The following is an 18,392-nucleotide window of genomic DNA, read 5'->3' on the forward strand; positions in this document are numbered from 1 at the left end:
GCTTTCCAAACCTTTGAAGAGGACAGAAATAATTGACTGTCAGCTGCAAGGGAAAAAGCTTCATACCACTGCTATAGCTACCAAGACACTCACCAATGACTTTGCCTGCTCAATCCGCTCACAGGCATGCGTGTCGCACTTTGGACTTCAGAGTCACTCCAGAATCCACAAAAAGAGATAGCATGAAAACATCATTGTCGAACCAACGGACTACAGGAAACAGTGCATGTGAAGACACACTGTGTGGAGAATGCCATTTTGCTGTTCAAAATGGCATCTTCCTTGCTGTCTGTGGTCCCAGGAGGATAAATCGCTAAAATGGAGTCGTACTGGCAAAAAGTTTGGGAGCCCCCGCATTAATGCAAAGTACAGTGGGGAGCTTGTGTCACCAGAGTTGAGACCCACCAAATTCATCTCACACACGGACCACCAAACTCCCAATTTTTAGCCCACCTGACATGAGGAAAAGCCTGAAAAGGTGAACTGAGTGAAAACTAAAGACTAAGACCAGGTGATAAAGAAACAGACCCAACATTTAGTACTTTTAAAAAAATCTTATGATTTTTAAGTCATTCTCATGATTTCTAGGGGTCTGACTCGGTGCTTTGGGTTGGCAATACAGAATCAGATCAACTGGCTGCAAAAGCTTTCCCAGTTGAATACTCATCTGGCAGAATGGTGAGTAAAGTTGCATGGTCTTTTCTCTCACCCAAGCTGAACTCATTCACTGATTCTTCTCAATACCCCAGTCATACTCCTCCTCCACTGTCCTTCCCTTCCTCACCTGCCCTTCTTGCTGGCCTTCTCTTCCATGCTCCCATCACACCTTTCCCCAACTCCACTTCCTTTACCCATCACAGCTCCCTCGCTTTCACTCCCCTGCCTGGTGCCTTTCTTTTCACACACTCCATTACACTCTCCCATGTCTTCCTCCTCTCCCTACACTGCTCACATGACTTACGCAATCTCTCTTTTATTCTGCCCCCATCATCTGTTCTCTCTAGGGGCCTGTCTCAATGAACACTTACCGTATGTCTAAGGATGGGAGTGGGCTTCAGAGCCCAGGCTCCAGCCCAAACTGCAACTTCAAAGAGCTGTCAATACATCTAGTTTTAGAGCTGTTCACCTGGGCTGAGAAGCTCACTTCCACAGGCTGGGTAGACGTACCCTTAGCTCACAGCAAGGTGGGATGTAAATCTACCTTGCACTAAAGTGTGGACTCTGCTGCCATGCACTAACATTTCTCTAGAGCATTTTGATCAGCTTTGATCCACTTTGAAACACACTCCTCTTGTCTCCCTTCTATTCACCCACCCCCTACCTCCGTATCCTCTACTTCTATTGCTCCTTTGGTTCTCATTTGCTCTTTGAATCTTACATTTCCAAATGGAGGCCTCCCAGTTGCCAGGCTCTGGTTGAACATGGTATGAACGGATGAATGTTGGACTCACGGTGCTGATACAAACTTCAAATTCTTCCACTTCAGCTCTAAGACAATCAAAAAATCCTTGTGCAGCGTGCTTAGAAGCAGCATCTAAGAGAAAAGCAACAGGAGAAACAGCCTTATAAAATGCAGAAACACTGACTAATGCATACCTGGAAATTTCTGCCTCGTAACTCTGCCTGCACATGATAACAGTTTTCCAGAGAGAGGAGAGGAAACCAAAGTCAACTATCGAAGAGATTCACTCTGCAGCTGAGGGCAGGTGAAATGGACAGTAGTACATCATACAGACACAGTTATGAAAGCACTGATCATCACTCCATAGCTAAGGTTGAGCTGAATTTAACATTTAAACCAAGGATTTAACCACTTTGGTTAAATAGATTGTATCCCCCCCAAACCTACAGCGCTTACTCTTTGCATAGAGAATAATTTTTATGAGAATTTACAAGGAAATCTGTTAATGGGTGTCTGAGTTAAAAATAATTGCCAGCTCTGGCCATTTCATCTAATAACCCAATTCTGACCCCTGCTGGAGCCAGGCTAGCATTATTGAGAAACACCAGCCATCGCACATTTCCAGTCCAGTCTGTGCTTCCGATTGGCTTCTCTGCTCAGGAAGTAGGGGCAGGCAGAACTCTCCCCGCTGCCATGGGAGCCAGAGAATACTTTTGGGTAGTAGAACAGGGAGAAGGAGCAGAAAGAGCCCAGCAGTTCAGGGCAGCTCCCCATGTAATGGGTCACTCTGCTCCCTCCTCTTCTGTCCCCGAATCCTGCAATACCAGTCCTGGGAAAAGGAGGAGGGGGAGTGAAGAGTGGCCAGCTGCAGTTGACCCTCCAAGGCCTGCGAGCAGGCTGTGAAGATCCCCCAAGAACTGCAGGAGAAGCAGAGGTGGAGGCTAGAGGGGTCACAGGGCTGATGCTGGGCCTGGGTGACTGTCAGATGCGGGGGCAGAATTGATTTGAAGTCTGGGGAGCAGAATTAATTGCTGAGCGGGGTGGGGGTGTGGATATTGGGCAAGCACTGACATGCAGTGGGGGCATATAATTAGTGGCAGGGCTGGGGATTAGGTAGGTGTCAGGTGGGAGAGACAGAATTAATTCCTGGGATTCGGGAGTCTGAAGAAAAGCTGAAAGTTCTGCACCATCAGACAGCAGTGAGAGCTCCTGCTACTGGGAACAGAATCACCTCCCTCAATAAATCTGGGAGAGTTGGTGTGACTGAATACACCCCTGTATTTACATCCTACACACTATTCTAATAATCTTACACAAAGCATGCCTTTTGTTGAGATTCCCTCTGAGACCTTTTCCACTTGGCTTATCCAGAACACCTTTTCCAGTTCTGGGAGAACATTTCATCCAGTTCTCTGGGATCCAAAACGTTCAGTTCTATTCTGGATTTCATCATTCAGGTTCCTTTATTTGACCTACAGCAAAGCTACTGTGTTGCTCAGACTCAAAGGTAGGGGTGGGTATAGGGCATACCACACATCCAGAGTTACACAGAAAAAACTCTTCCTTTATATACATTAACACATTACATTGTATTTTCTCTACATTAAATCACACATTTTGTTATTGGATTGATTACTTTGCAGGAACCAGTCCCTATACAGCATGCTCTATCCACGTGCTGTTCACAGGGGACCTGATCTTTACATTCCAGCTTTATCTTGTCCATTGTCTCTAGCTCTGAGTTTTGCTGCTTATCTTAGTTAGCACTATCCTGACTCAAGCATACAGTTCGTCAAGCCCCTACTTATAACTTAACCTTCTATTCACCTTCCCAGTCATGCCTACTAAGAAATGAGGCAAGTCACACATGTTAAGCCAGGCTTACACCTTGTAAGGTATCATTTGAAAAATCATAATTTGCTGGTCAGTATTGTCCTGGTAAAATATGTATGGCAACATTGTATGTGAAATTATAAGATTCCCCTGTCTGGTGTTATTAACACAGATTCCAAACCCCATAGCCCTGCCCAGGCAGAAGTCAGGTCTGTCCTAAATAAAGGAAGGAATATGTGCTAGCCTTAATTTGCATACAAGCAGGAAACAGTCTTCAAGCAGAAAAGGGAAAACAAAGGAAGTTCAAACAGGTGAAAAAAACCAATAGAGACTATCCTTCCGCATAGGCTCCTGGTTCTCAGCTGGAAATGTTTTTCAAGAGGGGGACTGAAACTATAAAAAGGAAATGCAAATACCCCAAGGCACCCCTTTCTCTCTCTCACACTGCCCATCACATTCACTGCACCTGAATAGACAAAGGAAGTGGCGGCTGGACTCTGGGGGTGGTAGGGAGTCCTGACCGTACGACTTTAGTCAGTAAGACTGCTGAAAGCATGTAGTGAGAAAACTTTGCTTTGAATCTAACATAGTTCATTAAGTTAGGCACCAGTATGTGTTTTATCTTTATTTTTCTTGTAACCACTTCCTACTTTAAAGCCTCATTACTTGTACTTACTTAAAATCTCGCTCGTTGTAGTTAATGAACTTGTTTTACTATTTTATCTAATCCTGTGTGTTCAAGTTGAAGTGTCTGGGTAACTTCATTTGGGGTAACAAATTGTGTGTGTATTGTTCTGTTAAACGAATAAGGGACTTAACATATTTGTACTGTCCAGGAGAGGGCTGGGCAGTACAGAACATACATTTCTGGAGGAAAACCTAAGACTGGAAGTGTGTTGGGGTCACCATGCAGCATAACCTAGGCTGGGAAGAGCCAAGGTGTGACTGGCTGGCTGGCTGCAGCACACACAGATGTAGCTGGGAGTGATTTACATGCTGGAGGCTGTTTGTGAGCAGTCCAGGTTGGAGGCTACAGCAGCAAAGCAGAGTAAAGGGCACCCCAGATTGCAGGGTGGGATGACACAGCTACTCATTGATCTGGATTGCACCCTGGTATTCACAACTGGCAACTCTAATTATCACACACACGTACTGGGGGTGAGACGGGGGGAGGAATCAACAAGGAAAAGACAGATCCTGAAATATGATATAATCCTTTTTTTAAAGTTTCATGATTTTTGGGCTCTAACCTATAATTTTTTAACCTTTGGAGCTCATGATACTTCAGCAGTGTATGTTAGTAGGACAGTCGAAGAAAGACAGAAATCGGGCCAAAGAGAGCTGTCCAAAAGGGGGGTGTCTTCACTGAAGAGTTAGCTCAGTTGATCAGCACTTGGGCCTGAGCTCCCCAGTTAGTCTTGTCAGGATGGGAGCAGCCACACTGCAAACCATACCCAAATTACTGTGTCCTCACTGATGCTGCACTTCTCTGTGTGTTTCTGGGGACAGATCCCATGGTCTTTAATGCTGCAGTCAGCCGAATCACTTTAAAGTGAATTATGGGGAAACTTGCCTGTTCTGGGCATACAGGGACTTGTGAGAAGACATTGGAAGATTATCAACACTGGAGTATTAGCCTGCATCCTCACTGCAAGGCGAAAGCAGCACCCAGGCTCTAGCCTATAGCCTGCTCTAAACCAGGCTGGCCTGGATTGAAAGCACTACCATACTCATGAGAGAGTGTTTGTGTGTGAATGGGAGGAAACACCCATATAAATTAACTTTGTGTAAACTTAATGTGTTAATATGTTAACTTGAAAATAGGTACCTCTCCACTCTGGCCAACTGATTGCACATCCTGCTTCTTTGTAGATTGCTATAAATGAATGTGTTGGTGAGGCTGGTACCAAGGAAGGGAAATTGTCTCTTCCAAGCCTAGAAAGAGGACCATAACCCTTTGCTGAAGAGAGCAAGGTTCCATGAAGAACACTGCTCCTGTATCCAACCCTCCCTGTACTAGAACCCCATCCACTTGCAATGTAAGCCCAAGCGGCATGTAGGAATTTACTGAGTTCAGAGTGAACAAGCCAGACTCCAGTGAGGGCTTTCTTCCCCTCTGGTCCATAGGATCTCCTTCCTATGACATATCTGGTGCCAAATGGTGGCTTCTTCCTTTGCCATTGCAGTGATCCCTACTTGTGGAGGATGTCCCTTGGTGAAGCATATTGCGGTATGATGCCTCCATCTTCTACAGACCCATCACACAGCTTCCTCCAAATGGCAAGGATCTGACTCCAGTGGTTGGTTACTCCAGAAGCAAATGTCCTCATGTTTTGGTCACCCGCATGATGTCACTCCTTTAGCCATCACTACTCCCTTTACAGGGCCTAAGCTCCTTCTTGTCCCCAGCTCTGGGTGAATACAAAAGACCCTGACATCTGTGTCTTATGAAGATGCTTGTTGGGATGCTCATCACCATAGATTAATGAAATTTAAGGCCAGAAGGGGCCATTTTGATCAGCTAGTCTGACCTCCTGCATAGCACAGGCCATGCAATCCAGTGACTCCTACACTGAGCCCAATAACTTCTGGTTGGACTATAGTGTATCTTTTAGAAACAAATCCAGTCTTGATGTAAAGACGGCAAGTGAATGAGAATCTGCCCATCTCTTGGGAAGCTGTTTCAATGTTCCAGTTACTCTCACTGTTAACTGTTTGTACCTTATTCCCAGTGTGAATTTGTCTAGCTTCAACTCCTAGCTGTTGGCTCTGGTTCTGGCTTTGTTAGGTAAATTAAAGAATCAGAGACTTTAAGGCCAGAAAGGACCACCAGGTAATCTAGTATGACCTCCTGTATATCACAGGCCACCAACCCTGTGCACACTAAACCCAACAACTGAAATTAATCCAAAGTATTATAGCCAATACCTTTTAGGTGTAGACCAGGCCTCAGAGAGGAGATGACTGTGTCTACTTCTTGGCAGCTGAAAGGAAGAGCTCATAGAGTGAGGAGGCAGGCACACATGAAGGTCATAGTGAGATCAGACTCCTCAAACAGTATAGCACCTGATACTCCTCCTTAACTTCTCAGTTACTATGTAGTAACTTCTCAGCTCCTCTCCCACACAATATCACCATGATCTGGTCTTCCCACATCATCAAAAACATCCCTTCAACACCACCAACACCAACACGCACATCTCTATCTGCGGCCCCCTCACCAGTTCAGCCTTCACTTCCAGACTCTTTGAATGTGTCTCTTGGAGTCCCTCTCCTCTAACTCCAGCCAGGATAACACCAGTCTGGCTTCAGCCCTCTCCACTCCCCTGAAACTTCTCTTGCCAAAGTTTCTGAGAACAGTTGCCTGGAGAACTTTCAGGGCATCTCTTTAGTCTTCATCCTCCCTGATCTCTCAGCTGCATTCCACACTGCTGATCACACTCTCTTTCTTCACACCTTGTTTGCTCTTGGCTTTTTGATCCTTTCCTCTTCTGGTTCCTGTCCTTATCTTTCCCAGGCACAAGTACTTAGGGTCCAACCCTGTGTATTCAGATTACTAAAGAGTTAACATTATTTTAACCTGATACTTGTCCAGGCTTCCTACCTGCCACACCACACTAGGGCAGACAATAAAGCAGTCACCAAAGGTTTGAGTATCTTAATCTGCCAGTCATACCTGAGCTATAAACATTGCACCCTGCAGGATATGCTTGGATCCACTAGGTTCTGAAGAAACATATGGCTAATATAATGCAACTGATTTTGTAAAATATATTTGAATAGCAAATGTGGAGGATAATTATTTATCGGAAGGAAAGAGGAGAATTAGGAAAAGCTGGATTAGAAGATTTATAACTACCTTTTTGCAACCCCCCCCCCCCCAAACAAAACAAAACAAATCAAAAACAGTGGGCCAGATCTTCAGGAGGCATAAATCAGTGTAGCTCTATTGGTTTCTGTGGACCTTTGCCAATTTATACCAGCGAGGGATCTAGCCCATTACCTCTGTCTCCTCACTGACTCGTAAGAATTAATCTTGAAATGTATACAATAAGTCTGTAACTAAAATGTAGTGCTGGTAAATGTATTATTATCTCAGATCTATACATTGATGTTATTTCCAGAAGCATATAGATTCGGGGGTATTTTTGTGTAACCTATCAGTAACACTTGTGGGGCCATCAGCCCCTATCCTGCAATCTGATGCAGGCATGTGCACCCCTGGGAAGTGTCATTAATTCCACTGCAGGGTCTGGGCCTGATTTGATATTTCCCAGTTGGCCAAGGCCATGGTTGTTGTGAATTAAAAAACTATATTAACAACTGCATAGAACATAATGACAGATTAAAATAATAAATAAAGCCCAATACCACACTAGCCAATCCTTTGCAATTTATTCATCCCAGAAGTCATAGAGATGATTTGCTGAACCCTACTTCAAATTAGAATATTTAATGAGCTAATATCAAAATCATCATGTCATAGCTATAGTTCACACTTTAAAATGTAAATTTTGTCTTGTAATGACTTACAGGCAGCACGAAATGGGACTCCTAATTTTCCTTGGATATTATTTACTAGGACAACTTGGCCAGTTCTTCTTGAGATCATGTTGGGAAGCAGGGCTGAAAAAACAAAAACAACAAAAAGGAAAAAGTGAAAAAATATGAATGTGAACTAAGCTGAGACACAGAAACTCTGTTGTATCCATGTTGGTCCCAGGATATTAGAGAGATAGGATGGATGAGGTAATATCTTTTATTAGACCAACTTCAGTTGGTGAAGGAGACAAGCTTTCAAGCTTTACGCAGAGCTCTTCAGGTCTGGGAAATGTACTCAGTGTGTCACAGCTAAACACAAGGTCAAACAGATTGTTTAGCCCAAATAGTTAACACATATTTCAAGGTACCTTTCAAGGGAACATGGTCAGTTAACATCCCTCCAGTCATGGAGTGGGGGAGATTAAAAAGGCTGGGGAGGGGGATTAGTGGGTTATAGCTTGTTGTAATAAAAATAAGCAATAAATGTAGTGTCTCTATTCAGTCCATGATTTTTAGTGTCTAGCAAAGTTATGAATTTAAGCTCCCAGGCTCATCTTTTGAACGTGTTGTGAAGGTTTCCTTTGAGGATGAGGACTGAGAGGTCAGATATGGAGTTATCGTTTTGTGAAAAGTGTTTGCCCATGGGTGGTAGGGTGTTTTAATCTTTTATTATTTTTTCTGTGTGAATTCATTTGAAAACATAGTGATTGTCTGATTTCACCCACCTAGTTATTAATTATTTATTATTAATTATTTTTATTATTTATTGGGGCATCTAGTGCACTGCATGAGGTACACCACACGTTATGATAGGCATGTGTAGGACCCAAAAATCTTGAAAGGTGTGTTGTGGGGGGTGTTAATCATTGTAGCAATGGAGATATGTCTACAAATTTTGCATCTGTTGTTCTTGCAGAGTCTGGTGCCGCTTTGAGTTGATGTTTCCTGGTCTGTGGGGAGCTGGCTTCTGGTGATGAGCTTGGAGAGGTTGGCCGGCTGTTTGAAGGCCAGAAAAGGGAGCTCAGAAAGGATTTCTTTCAGGGTGTGGTCACCATCAAGTATGGGTTGTAATTAGGGCTGTCAATCAATCGCAGTTAATGCCTGCAATTAACTTAAACCCAAATTAACCTGTTAATTTTTAACAGGTTAATCACATACCTCTGGGCCCAGAGGGAGGTGTGGAGGCGGGGGGAGGGGGCTGAAGCTGCATTGTATGGGAAGAGTTAGGTGCCTAAGAAAGGGATCCTTAGAACCCATCAAGCTGAGCAGACTGCTAGTTAAGCTAGCCCTGAGTGAAATGCAGAAGAAAGGGGTGGGGTTTAGGGCCCAGATCCATATCTCTCCTGTTTAAGTTGTTCCACTTTGTATAAAATAACTCAATATTCATTGGGTCAGACAGAGAGCAAGGAAGTGTGAGGTTGACTCTATAGTCCAGTGGTTGGAACACTCCCTTGGGAGGGTCATGTTCAAGTCCCTGCTCCAATGGCTCTTTGCCATGGCTGGGTTGCACGAGAGTCTGCCCCTGACACTGATTCCTGTGGTGTAGCTGGGATCTTCTTGACCATCTGTATATTTAGTGTAATTTTGAGACCCACTATTTTCCTCCCATCTCTTTCTCATGAAGAGATCTGGCAACTGAGAGATCCTTCTTCAGCCTCTGCCAGAGCCTGACTCCAGCTCTCAGCCTTCCCAGGGGTGTATACAACAGCTTAGTGTTTTGGACACACACACACACACACACACACACACACACACACACACACACACACACACACACACACACACACACACACACACACACACACACCAGACTGTTTTTCCTTAAGAGTGAAAAATGTTAAAAAGTTACAAATGAATGTGAGTGATTGGCAGTTCTAGAGGTGTACTCCCTGCAACAGAGCTGATAGCAGTCTCGAGATGCTTTCCCTGGGATGATGAGAAAGAGCAACAGGGTAGAACCAAGAGCATCTGAATGATACTTTGGTTGCTCTTGGGACAGCAGACAAAGAATGAGGGAGGGAAGGAGAAAGGTGGGAGAAACAGAAGGCAGCAAAATATCTGGCTCTCTGAAGTACCTTTACAAAATCCCTCCGCTCTAAGGGCTCGATCCTGTATGGTGCTCTCAAGTCCCGAGTCCTTTAAAACACTTAAACATGTGCTTAACTTTAACCATATGGGTAGCCCCAGTAAAGTCAATGGGACAACTCACATACTAAAAGTTAATGATGTGCATAAGTACTTTGCTGCATCAGGACCAGAGTGATCAGCATCTTGCATGATTGAGCCCTAAGTGCACCCCAAATTTGTACACAATTATGTGCTGGATACAGTCTTGTCATGGCTAAGTTTTAGCCTGGCTGCATGCACTCCTTACTGATTTGTGACAGTAGAAGCACATGCCTACAGGGGTCACTTGCAAACATATAACTGGGTGTTTTGAAAATTGGGCCATGATGTCACTTATTGTTGATAAACACTTTTCTCTTCAAACTCAGGGCGCCTGATTCTATTCTCACTTGCTCCAATTTCAAACCACTGATTTTCAGTAGAGATTCTTCTGATTTACACTGATGGAGATGAAAGCAAAATTTGACCCAAGCCATGCCACAACACAACACAATGACTTGGCACCCAATCTTTAAATAGCACTTTCAAAAGAAAAAAAAATCAAAATACCTTTGGTTAGTGTTATAGGTCCAAAATAGTTGGCATCCATAATCTTTTTATCGAGTTCCAAGGAGATACTCTGCACTGGTCCTTTCACCTTCATACTAGCATTGTTGATCAATATATCCACACATCCATAGCAATCCAATATTTCTTTAGCTACATCTTGAATGCAGTTTATGTCTGAGAGATCCAGAAGTACGAGCTTTGGTGTAAATGTCTTTTTTTTAAAAAAAGGAAATAGTGTTTTGTTATTTCAGACATACAAGGTTATATGAAAGTAGACTGTGTCAGCTCTCTGTTTTAAAGTGTATTTACTGTCATATGCAAAGAAAGTGCTCTCAGCATCATTTTGAGAATATTGTTTTCCCGTTTTACCCACTCTCAGAGGAATCTGACTCAGTGTTGCCATCTCACATGATTTTATCATGACTCTTGCAATACTTGATGTAGTTCTTAAAATCCCAGTTCCTGAAGCCCAGAAATTATGGGAGAATCTCAGCTTTCATTTTTAAAACTAGTCAATTTCTAGCCATTGTGCCTATGAAGAAAAGCTGGGAAACTGACTGAGTGCACTATAAAGGCTCAGAAGCCAGAACACTGTGACACTCTAAGTACCTTTCCAAGACCTGAGGCAAAGCTCCATAGCTTGAAAAAGCTTGTCTCTCTCACCAACAGAAGTTGGTCCAGTCAAGGATATTACCTCACCCACCAAGTCATTATTCTTTAAAATCTCATGGTTTTTAAATTATCCCATGGTAGCTGATGGCCCAACTCATGACCTTTGAAAATGTGGCTTTTGCTGAAGGAAACCCCTCTGTTAGGCAACTTGGGAGCTCCACAACTGGGGTAAATCCCACCTCCCTTCTCTTCACTAGTGGCTAGTGTTGTGTCCAAAGTAAATGCTGGGGTGCATGTAGCAAACTGACCCCACTCCCACACAGATGAATCTCCTGCTATCCCCTGCATGTTGATGATATTTTCAGGGGTTGTTACATGGAGACATTTTGTGAGGAAAAGTGGTTGGAGAAGTGTGAACAGAAAGGGCCGTCCCCTAACCCTCCCCTCTCAGAACAAAAATGGGGACAGGAAAGGACAGGGTGGCAGAAAAGTGTGTGACCTACAAGAACTTATGCCCTCTGTAGTCTGTTCCCTAGGCCCAGGGAGCATTAGGTGGGAACAGAGAAGGAGGAGGTGCATCATCACATCCCTTTTGACAATTATCTTGCCTTTCCCAAACTTTAGACTCCTGGGTTTGCCTGGATGCCAGCTTGACTCTTCTGTCCCCTTCCCAGCCACTCGGTACTGTGGGCAAGTGACCCTGTGGGCAGTGGAGAAGTTAGAGCTGCTTGTGGCATCTTAAAGACCAACTAATTTATCTGAGCATAAGCTTTCGTGAAGTGAGCTGTAGCTCACGAAAGCTTATGCTCAGATAAATTGGTTAGTCTCTAAGGTGCCACAAGTACTCCTTTTCTTTTTGCGAATACAGACTAACACGGCTGCTACTCTGAAACCTGTTAGAGCTGCTGTGGCTAACCTATGCCTTGGCCAGTGCCAGGGTCAGGAAACCTCTGAGGTAGCATAAAGTTTAGCATGAGCAGAAAACCTGGGCTAGTCCCTGTAATTGATGTGCATGTTGATTTTTGTTAAATTGGGGCAGAACTGGGAGTTGAAGCACTGGGGCCTAGCATTTCAAAACCAGGTGCCTAAGGGTATGTCTACACTACAAAATTAGGTCGAATTTATAGAAGTCGTTTTTTTAGAAATCGGTTTTATATATTCGAGTGTGTGTATCCCCACAGAAAATGCTCTAAGTGCATGAAGTGCATTAACTCGGCGGAGTGCTTCCACAGTACCGAGGCTAGAGTCGACTTCCGGAGTGTTGCACTGTGGGTTGCTATCCCACAGTTCCTGCAGTCTCCGCTGCCCATTGGAATTCTGGGTTGAGATCCCAATGCCTGATGGGGCTAAAACATTGTCGCGGGTGGTTCTGGGTACATATCGTCAGGCCCGTTCCCTTTTTCCCTCTGTGAAAGCAAGGGCAGACAATCGTTTCGCGCCTTTTTTCCTGAGTTACCTGTGCAGACGCCATACCACGGCAAGCATGGAGCCCGCTCAGCTCACTGTCACCGTATGTCTCCTGGGTGCTGGCAGACGCGGTACTGCATTGCTACACAGCAGCAGCAACCCATTGCCTTGTGGCAGCAGAAGGTACAGTAGGACTGGTAGCCGTCATCGTCATGTCCGAGGTGCTCCTGGTTGCCTCTGTGAGGTCGATCAGGAGCGCCTAAGCAGACATGGGCACAGGGACTAAATTTGGAGTGACTTGATCAGGTCATTCTCTTTAGTCCTGCAGTCAGTCCTATTGAACCATCTTATGGTGAGCAGGCAGGCGATACGGATTGCTAGCAGTCCTATTGCATCATCTTCTGCCGGGCAGGCAAGAGATGAGGATGGCTAGCAGTCCTATTGTACCATCTTCTGCTGAGCAGCCATGAGATGTGGATGGCATGCAGTCCTTCTGCACCGTCTGCTGCCAGCCAAAGATGTAAAAGATAGATGGAGTGGATCAAAAAAAGAAATAGACCAGATTTGTTTTGTACTCATTTGCAAACCCCCCCCCCCCCGCCCCCCGTCTAGGGGACTCTTTCCTCTAGGTCACACTGCAGTCACTCACAGAGAAGGTGCAGCGAGGTAAATCTAGCCATGTATCAATCAGAGGCCAGACTAAACTCCTTGTTCCAATAAGAACAATAACTTAGGTGCACCATTTCTTATTGGAACCCTCCGTGAAGTCCTGCCTGAAATACTCCTTGATGTAAAGCCACCCCCTTTGTTGATTTTAACTCCCTGTAAGCCAACCCTGTAAGCCGTGTCGTCAGTCGCCCCTACCTGCGTCAGAGCAACGGCAAACAATCGTGCATCTGAGTTGAGAGTGCTGTCCAGAGCAGTCACAATGGAGCACTCTGGGATAGCTCCCGGAGGCCAATACTGTCGAATTGTGTCCACAGTACCCCAAATTCGACCCGGCAAGGCCGATTTAAGCGCTAATCCACTTGTCAGGGGTGGAGTAATGAAATCGATTTTAAGAGCCCTTTAAGTCGAAATAAAGGGCTTCATCGTGTGGACGGGTGCAGGTTTACATCGATTTAATGCTGCTAAATTCGACCTAAAGTCCTAGTGTAGACCAGGGCTAAAACTAGGGTCCACATGCTATTTTTAGGGACCTAAATAAAAGTAGCCCTGTTTTCAAAATAGACTGAGTGCCCACAACTCCCTTTGGTCTCAGCAGACCTTGTGGACTTTTGGCACTTCTGGAAATCAGGCTGTATATATCTGAGAATCTAAATATGACTTAAGCAGCCTGCATGTGGCACTAGGACTGAAAATGGACTTTATACAAGCCATAAACATTCTAACAGCCACTGTCCGAAATTCATTTGTATGTAAAAACTGTGCCAAGCACGAGATCATTAATATTTTCCCTCCAGATCTGTATACTTTGACAAGGCACAAAGCAAGGAGAGGACATACTTACCACGCTGGGGTCTCCCACACTGATTAAAGCATTATACAAGGCTTCTAACTTCTCCCATGTCTTGCCACATAGCACTAACCTCGCTCCTCCAGAGTGAAAGACTCGAGAGCATTCTGGAAAATAAATATATTAATAAGGAATAGTAAAAAGTCAGTTGGAGTAATTTCACTTTGAAATGATTGTTCTGCTGTTGATGAATTCAATGTTTTTTTCAAACTTCATTAATTTTGGAAAAAGCAAACAATAAAAAAGAATGAAGAAACATAAACCCCTTCACGGTACAGGAAATGTATACATGAACAGTAAGTACAAAACAGATTAACATCTTTTACAATATTAAAAGCATGCAGAATGGTGCACTCTAGCCCCATGATCTAATCAAGCTCTAAATAGCCAAGGAGCTTGCAGGTCACGGCTCTGAGGCTACATTTACGCAGCAAGGAGGCTGTAATTTACAGTTCATGGAGCTCTACCAGCACTATCTTTAATCTAGCTAGCTCAGTGTGACACAGAGGCCCATTGGTGGTTCTCTACTCGGTGTCAGCAACTCTTGTCAGGCCTGACTGACTGTACCTGACACACTGTTGTCAGAATATGTATCTAAAAGGTGTCATGTAAGGTATCATGTGCAAACTGGTAACACACTGATCTCAAAACTCATTGTGTGGTGCATGTACAGGGTGCGTACAAAGAGTTATGGATATGTATTGGAATTATGTCCTTAAAAAGTGTTTGGGCTCAGGGCAGGGGTCGGGGTGCAAGGTGGGGCAGGGGGGCAGGGTGCAAGGTGCGGCAGGGGCTCAGGGCCGGGGGTTGGGGTGCAGGAGGGGTGTGGGGTGCGGCAGGGGGCTCATGGCAGGGGGTTCAGCTGCAGGAGGGGTTCGGGGGGTGGGTCCGGCCCAGCGCTCACCGGGGGCAGGGCAGGCTCCCTGTCTGCCTTCCCTGCCCCCCTGCCACTCCGGGAAGCGGCCAGGACCTCGGGGATGGGGGGGAGGCTGCACAGGGGTCTGTGTGTTGCCCTGGCCGCACCTCCAGGTACCTCCCCCAAGGCTCCCATTGGCTGCAGTTCCCTGTTCCCGGCCAATGGGAGCTTTGGGGGAGGTATCCGGAGGCATGGCCAGGGCAACACACAGACCCCTGTGCCCCCCCTCCCCCAGGTCCTGGCCGCTTCCCGGAGTGGCGCTGGGGCAGGGCAGACAGGCAGGGAGCCTGCCCTGCCGCCAGTGTGTGCCGGGCCGGAGCCACTGTAGGTAAATGCTCGGGGGGCGGGGGGCCCGTGGGGAGCTGGCGGGCCGCAGAAAATAACCCCGCGGGCCGCATGCGGCCCGTGGGCTGCGTGTTTGAGACCCCTGCCCTAGGTTATCATTCACCTGAAGAGTCAAAAACCAAGTGTTTTGAGTTCCATATGTTGGAACTAAAGCTAAAGCTATATAAGCCAACCATGGTGAGAAAAACATCTTTGAAGAAAAGACTCTAGTTTGCTGGGGGGGGGGTTCTTAGAAGAATATTTTTACTTTCATTTGTTTGTAACCATTACTTATTCCTTATATTTGGTATCACGTAAACCTACGTCCTTTTGTGAATAAATTAAGTTAATAAGCGGTTGTGAACTGTCTCTTTGAAGGCACAACAAATTTGATAAGATTTGTGGATGCTAAAGTAAGAAGAGCCGAACACTGCAGAGAAAGGCATCTGTGAGGAACTTGGGAATTGAGGTTTACTGACGATTACATGCTAGGCAAGGTTATGACTGGCAGAGCCCTGAAGAGTTTGCTGACAAGGCAGACAGGCTAGAGAGTCAGGAAGCTGACAATATGCAGAGCTTAGCAGCAGCAAAGTTCTCACCTGCTGAAGCAGAGGGGGTAATATGGTTGTGGGAACCCTGACGGATCATCACACTCACTAAATTGCAGTGAGACTGCAGTGCCCACAGCCTTCAGCTTGGGCTGCACAAGCCCACTGGCACCTCTGTCTACGTACTCACATACTAGTAGTTGAAATTATTCCTTCCAGTGTGGTAATACCTTGCATTTGTTGATATAGAATGTCATCTGCCCTCAAGCAGCCCATTCACTTGTCTTGGTTATGTCCCTTTGAAATTCCTTGCAGTCTTCCTTAACCTTGACTAACTAAATAATTTTGTATGCAGTATTTCTGTAGCTGATCCCACACCCCTTGCTGTCACCTAACACCCCACACTGGAACCCATATGGGCTATCTCAAACAACTAAAACCCATAGTCAATGGGGACCCTATCCCGAAAGAAATCTTTCCTGAACCCTCTCTTCTGACCTTCAGACAACCCCCCAGTCTCTCCAAGCTCATCATCAGAAGCAAGTTCCCCACAGATCAGGACACACTAACTCAAAGCGGACTCTGCCAGAACAACAGATGCAAAACCTGCAGACATATCTCCACTGCTACAATGATCAAAACTCCCCCACAACACACCTTTCAAGATCCATGGGTCCTACAAATGATTATCACATGTGGTGAACCTCCTCCAGTGCACTAAATGACCCAATAACAACTAGCAGATAATCACTATGTTCTCAAATGAACACACGCAGGAAAATGATATAAGACAAAAACACCCTATCACCTGTATGTGAACACTTTTCACAAAGCAATCACTCTCCTCATCTCATCAGTCCTCATCCCCAAAGGAAACCTGCACACCCACTTTTAAAAGACAAGCCCAGGAACGTAAATTTACAACTTTGCTAGACACTAAAAGTCATGGTCTTAATAAAGACATTGGATCTACGGCTTATTACAACAATCTGTAGTGTATGTAGAAGCATGTAGAAGGTCCTTTGGGTGAGTTTGTGGGGGAGGAGTTTGTAGAGTTTTCCTTGGAGTTGTTTGGGGAAGGATTTGATGCTATTCAAATAAACATGCAAAAACTAACGGCTAGATTTCTGGAATAGTCCAAGGGAACCCAGAGTTGCTATAGCCTTTCATAAGAATGTACCATTCGTTCAGCTAACAAGATTTCATAGTTAAAATCTATATTTAATTTTGTGATTAAAATGTGTATAAAAGGAAGTCAGCTATAAATGATACAGCTTTGGATAAAATACTGTAATTTTTAGTGACAGGGCTTACCTCATGGGCAATCCTGCTAGGAAAGACAGGGTTTGTACTCATAATGCTTTCTTTTAGTTTAAGTGATAAAGTGAAGAAATAAGGCTAATGCATGCAATCAAGCATACTTATGTTATCAAGCTAGTGAAATACATCTGTGCTGAAAGAAGCAGTTAATAAAAGGAACTGAAACCAAATACTGTGTTTATAAGGACACCTAATCACAAAGTGCAATAATCAGAAATGTAACTGATTAATAATGCACAAACTTAGCTCAAGGTCCCACCATTGTTGTTAACACAATGAGAACAGATGGAGAAATTGCAACTTGAGGAAGCATAACTGCAAAGTTGGCCAAGAAATACACCACCAAGTGGCCCATGGAAAGCAACTTGGGAAGGTAAGTTGCCTACCGGAGCAAACCCGCTGGTGTTCAAGATATGTCCCATGGTGGTTGTACCTACATTTATGGCCTAACTTGCCTTGGTGTGACAATTTCACTCCAGTTGCAAGAGCTCAAAGTAGGGCTGTTGATTAATCGCAGTTAACTCACGCAATTTACACAAAAATTAATTGCGATTAAAAAAAATTAATCATGATTAATCACAGTTTTAATTGCAATGTTAAACAATAGAATACCAATTGAAATGTATTAAATATTCTTGGATGTTTTTCTACATTTTCAAATATATTGATTTCAATTACAACATGGAATACAAAGTGTACAGTGCTCACTTTATTATATACAAAAGAAGTAATATTTTTAATTCATCTCATACAAGTACTGTAGTGCAACCTCTTTATTGTGAAAATGCTCACTTTATATTTATTTTAATACAAATATTTACACAGTAAAAAATAAAAGAAATATAGTTTTAAATTTGCCTAGTACAAGTACTGTAGTGCAATCTCTTTATCATAAAAGTTAAACTTATAAATGTAGAATTATGTACAAAAAATAACTGCATTCAAAAACAAAACAATGTAAAACTTTAGAGGCTACAAGTCCACTCAGTCCTACTTCCTGTTCAGCCAATCGCTAAGACAAACAAGTTTGTTTACATTTATGGGAGATAATGCTGCCCACTTCTTATTTATAATGTCACCTGAAAGTGAGAACAGGAGTTCGCATGGCACTTTTGCCAGCATTGCAAGGTATTTACGTACCAAATGTGGCAAACATGTGTAAACCCATTCATGCTTCAGCCACCATTCCAGAGGACACACTTCCATGCTGATGATGCTCATTAAAAAAATAATGTGTTAATTAAATTTGTTACTGAAATCCTTGGGGAGAATTGTGTGTCTCCTCCTGTTTTACCA

General features: G+C 44.2%; 1 protein-coding gene across 1 annotated transcript in view; it reads right to left on the bottom strand.

Moving 5' to 3' along the window:
- DHRS7C (dehydrogenase/reductase 7C) overlaps positions 1–18,392 on the bottom strand; it is a 36,333-nt gene that overhangs the window by 10,920 nt on the left and 7,021 nt on the right. Inside the window, exons 3-6 of the mRNA XM_007072482.3 lie at positions 13,983–14,095; positions 10,454–10,664; positions 7,769–7,861; positions 1,379–1,534 (exon numbers count right to left, since the gene is read on the bottom strand). Coding sequence (XP_007072544.1) covers positions 1,379–1,534; positions 7,769–7,861; positions 10,454–10,664; positions 13,983–14,095 — 573 coding nt within the window. The remainder of the gene's footprint in view (positions 1–1,378; positions 1,535–7,768; positions 7,862–10,453; positions 10,665–13,982; positions 14,096–18,392) is intronic.

The sequence above is a fragment of the Chelonia mydas genome, chromosome 14 (assembly GCF_015237465.2).
Source record: "Chelonia mydas isolate rCheMyd1 chromosome 14, rCheMyd1.pri.v2, whole genome shotgun sequence".
Classification (NCBI taxonomy): Eukaryota; Metazoa; Chordata; order Testudines; family Cheloniidae; genus Chelonia; species Chelonia mydas.